At 59.9% G+C, this 3,908-nt stretch overlaps 1 protein-coding gene across 2 annotated transcripts in view; it reads right to left on the reverse strand.

Moving 5' to 3' along the window:
• The window catches only part of TMPRSS2 (transmembrane serine protease 2), a 41,984-nt gene extending 38,891 nt beyond the window's left edge, over positions 1-3,093 (reverse strand). Inside the window, exon 1 of one of the 2 annotated variants that reach the window (XM_017880226.1) lies at positions 3,016-3,093. Coding sequence is in view for 1 of the 2 variants with exons in the window: in XM_017880225.1 (XP_017735714.1) it covers positions 2,886-2,940 (55 nt within the window). In the remaining variant the exon portion in view is untranslated. Of the gene's footprint in view, positions 1-2,885 lie in introns of both variants that reach the window. The other variant, XM_017880225.1, reaches the window with a different exon arrangement.
• Between the last annotated feature and the right edge of the window lie 815 nt (positions 3,094-3,908).

The raw sequence follows: 3,908 nt of genomic DNA on the forward strand, positions 1-3,908 counted from the left end.
CCATTGACCATTCACCTTTCCTTTCTATCTCAATGCCCAAGGCTTAGATCTGCTCAGTGCTCCCCAAACCCAGAATTTTCAAGAGGGCTTAGAAAAAATAAATAAATAAATAAATAAATAAATAAATAAATAAATAAATAAATAAGCAAGCAAGCTTCCTGGGCCCCATTCTCAGAGTCTGATGCAGTAATGGGGACCAAGGCAATGATCCCACATTATTATGAAGATCCTCTAGGGAATCCTGCCACAGATTCAGGTGGGAAAGAGTAGGCGTTATCAGCCAGACTTCTGGTGTACATTTCCTGGTAGGGCCCTCACCCTTAGGTTGGACCCAGAGTAGGGGGACAACACACTCCCATGATGATGATGGTGGTGGTGGTGGTGGTAGTTACTGGCATAATGTACTACATGCATCTACCTTTTCACCTACAGGACATGTGCACCAGCGTCTTGTCACTCAATGCCCCCATGGCCCAGGAGGTCAGCCCTCCGCAGGCCCCCTTTCAGAGTTCTAGGCACTCTGACCATGTTATACTGCTAGAGGGGGCAGCACGGAGCCCAGGTGGGGCTTTGGGCAGGGACTAGGCTTTCAGGTCAGGGAGAACCAGAGCCTGGCCCAGGAACAAGCCCTTTTCAATCAGGATTCCAGGTGCGTTGTTTTCAGCTTCCTTCCCTCCTTTTCTCCACTTGCTGGTAACATTCCAACATCCCGGAGGGGGGACCCAGGGAAAGAGCAAAAGGAATCGATACTGTGCGGATTGTCACTAAAGCCCCTTCTAGGCATCCTGTGTCTCCGACTCAGAGCCCAACACTGGAAGCCCTGACCTGTGGAGCCAGATAGGCTGTGTTTACCCCCAATTCTGCCCCTTACAGGTTAAAGACCTTGGACAAGCTACCCAATCTCTCTTCCCCAGTTTCCTTACAATTGAGTTAAGTATATTATAAAGGGTTTGCAATGATGCCTGGCTGAAAAAAGAAAGTGCCACATCAATGTCTGTGGTTATTATTATAATGCCAGTGCAGCCAAATGTACTCCTACAATTAAGGTGACTTGAGTTCAAGATAGAGTGGCCAAGGGTGTGGGGCAGGCCAGCACCTAGCAACCTGGGAGGCCTTGCCTGAGGCTCCAGCAACAGCACAAGCTTGTTGTTAGAAGGTTGTCCTTCCCGGGTGGGAATAAGGGAAGCTGCTGGGGACCAAACAAATGTCCAGGCAGAGAACAAAGGCCCAGCCAGTTCACCAGCTGATCATCAAAAATAACCAGAGGCCGAGGTGCAGATGGCCACCTCCAGGCAGAGGTCTCAGCCCATAGGATGCACCCCTAGCTCTCCAGCCTAATGTGTCCTTAGCCGAGGGTGTTGCTAGATTTCATTCTAACCTCATCTGTCCAGTAGTCCCGCAGCGAGCAGGGCAGGTCCCACTTCTTCAAAAGCACTCAGCAAAGGTGGGGAGGTCCCGAGCAACCTCCAGTGACTTTCTGGGGGAACTCCTGGTTACCTGGCCCACCAGGCCCTCCCTTCACAGCAGCAGCTAAGGAGCCAGGACTGACTTAGCTCCCTCCCTCCCCAAGTCTCTTTGCGGTGGTAAACGCTCCCTGCCACACTCCCAGGCCCCGTCCTTCCTGCAGGGGAGCTGGCTCCATCCCCACTTCCTGGAGTACCTTCCCAGACTCCTGGGACAGGTCAACAGCCATAGTCTCACTTTAGGTTTTTCAAACGCCTTGTGACTGGGCTGCGTAGCCTTTGTAATTTTCCATGATTCGGGAGGTTCTTGCGGCTGGGAGCTCGGTGAAGTCAGGCATTGCCTTGGGCGCCATGCGCTCATCTTTCCTATGGGACCACCGCACAGGTTCGCACCGAGGGGAGGGCTGCGCAGCCTCGAAGCCAAGCCCTTGGTGTCCCCTGCCCAACAGGCTCACCTCGGGCCGCCGTGTTATCCTTTCCTTCCCAAACAAGCCACCAGGATTCCTCGTGACTAGGCCTGCCATCAGGGCGTTCTGAACAGGACTTAGGGCCACCGCGCTGTGCCCTACCGCGGAGCGGGCGAAGGCCCTCCTCTACCACAAGCGCTCAGGGCTCTCGGCGCACAAACTTTCTGGACATGGCGCAGTTTTTCATCTGGACCCGTGCTCGAGCAGAGCGCCCATTGCTAGGCTGGAGCACTTGACCACTCAGGGTGCCACTGTGCTGAACCCGGCAGGACAGGTTGAGGTGGACCGAAGCGACCAGGTGCCCCGCCTTCCCCCCAACCCGGCACGCAGCGCAAGCCAAGGAGCCTGACGAGTTCCTCCCGGGCGAGTAACTGCGGGTGCCAAGTGTCCAGGCGGCCCCGGCCCTGATCGCAGCCAGCAGGTCACCGCAAAGGGGCCTGAGTCGCGAGCAGTCCCTCCCCGGGACTGACGGGCAGTTCGCGCCCAGCCCGGAGGCCCTCCCGGAGCCTGGCCCAACGGTCCCCGCCGCGCGGGCCCTATCGTTCCCGGCATCTCAGCGAGTTTCCAGTTTCTCCCTACCTCTGTAGGGAACCAAGAAGCAGAAGGAGTTCAGGTAACACTGCGGGACTGCAGAGATTTCTCCCAAACAAAGAAGCCAACGGACAGCACTCCCGGTCCTCGTCCCCAAAGAGAAAAGGTTTACCGGTGCTCCCAGGCGAGGGCCTTGGGGGGCAGGCGGACGAGGAGCCAGCTTCGGGGACCCAGTAGGACCCTCTTCCACCGACTGGCTAGGGACTCGCAGGACCACCTGCCCCAGCCCCGCGACGCCAAGCCAACAGGGGCGGCCAGGGCTCTCGGTCGCACGCAAGGAGTCCCAGGCGCCCAGCACTCTCCCAGCGCCCCTGGAGGCGCCCTGCCCGGCTGACCGCAGTGCTCCACCCTTGGGCGCACTCACCTGCCGCGCCGCGCTCCTCACACCCGCTTTCACCTCCGGGCGGGGCAGGGGGCATCGGCGGGTCCCAGGCGCCCAGGTTCCCCTCCCCAGCCCCACTCCGAGCCGGGACCCCGGTACAGGCGCCGCTCACCTGCCGAGCTCCAGGCAGCGATCCCCGCCCCTCGCCCTCCTCCGCTGCCTCCTGCTTAGCTCGCGCCTTCTCGACCCGCCCGCCCTGGCTCTCACTTTAATCTCAGGAGGCGGCGTCCCAGGGCCCAGGGCAACACCCCCAAATGCGCGTCGCGGGTCACCCCGGGCGGGCGGGGCGGGGCGGCGGGAGGAGGCGTTTCCCAAGGGAAGCTCGGGACGGGTTCCCAGTCTAGCTCAACCCCGGATGCGGCGGGACCCAGGAGGGACTCTGGGGCACTTCCCGGGCCCTGCCCCAGCGGCCAGCCTGCCCCACTCGGGTCCGCGGCGCAGCGCTGCCCGAGGGCTCGAGTTTGGGTTAAGGAGGGGGATTCCGGGGAGCGCTCCTGGAGTCCTGGGTAAGCCCCTGGAGCTGCTACCTCACGAGCTCCTGCAGGCGGCCGGCCCCGTCCTGGCCTCCGGGGAACCCACTGTGGCCTCTGTGCAATGACCCAGGAGTCAGCCTTGGGGGACCGCTGGCCCAAGCACGAGTGGCGGGGACACAGCGCCGGGCGCCCAAGACCCTCCCCAGTCCGCCTAGGCTGGCCTTTCTTGGCCCCCACCAGCGTCCAGTGGAAAGGGCTCCCCAGGAGGGTCCCAGGTCTCTGCACCACTGGCCAGGGCGGGAGTGAGGAAGCAGTGGGACACACCTCAGCTAGGAAGACGTGGCCGTTCCCGGGCACTTCAGAGGTTCTTTCCAATGTTTGCAATTGCGGGGGCTCAGAATTCACCAGAATTTAATAGGACTGGAGGAGACCAGAATTCACCACCCCAAGTAGGACTGGAGGAGACCAGAAGCTGCTACCCCAAAATAGTCCTCTTTGGCACACTGATGATTTGGAACTGGTTATGTTGAGA

This window comes from Rhinopithecus bieti, unplaced genomic scaffold (genome assembly GCF_001698545.2).
Source record: "Rhinopithecus bieti isolate Rb0 unplaced genomic scaffold, ASM169854v2 scaffold_11744, whole genome shotgun sequence".
NCBI lineage: Eukaryota > Metazoa > Chordata > Mammalia > Primates > Cercopithecidae > Rhinopithecus > Rhinopithecus bieti.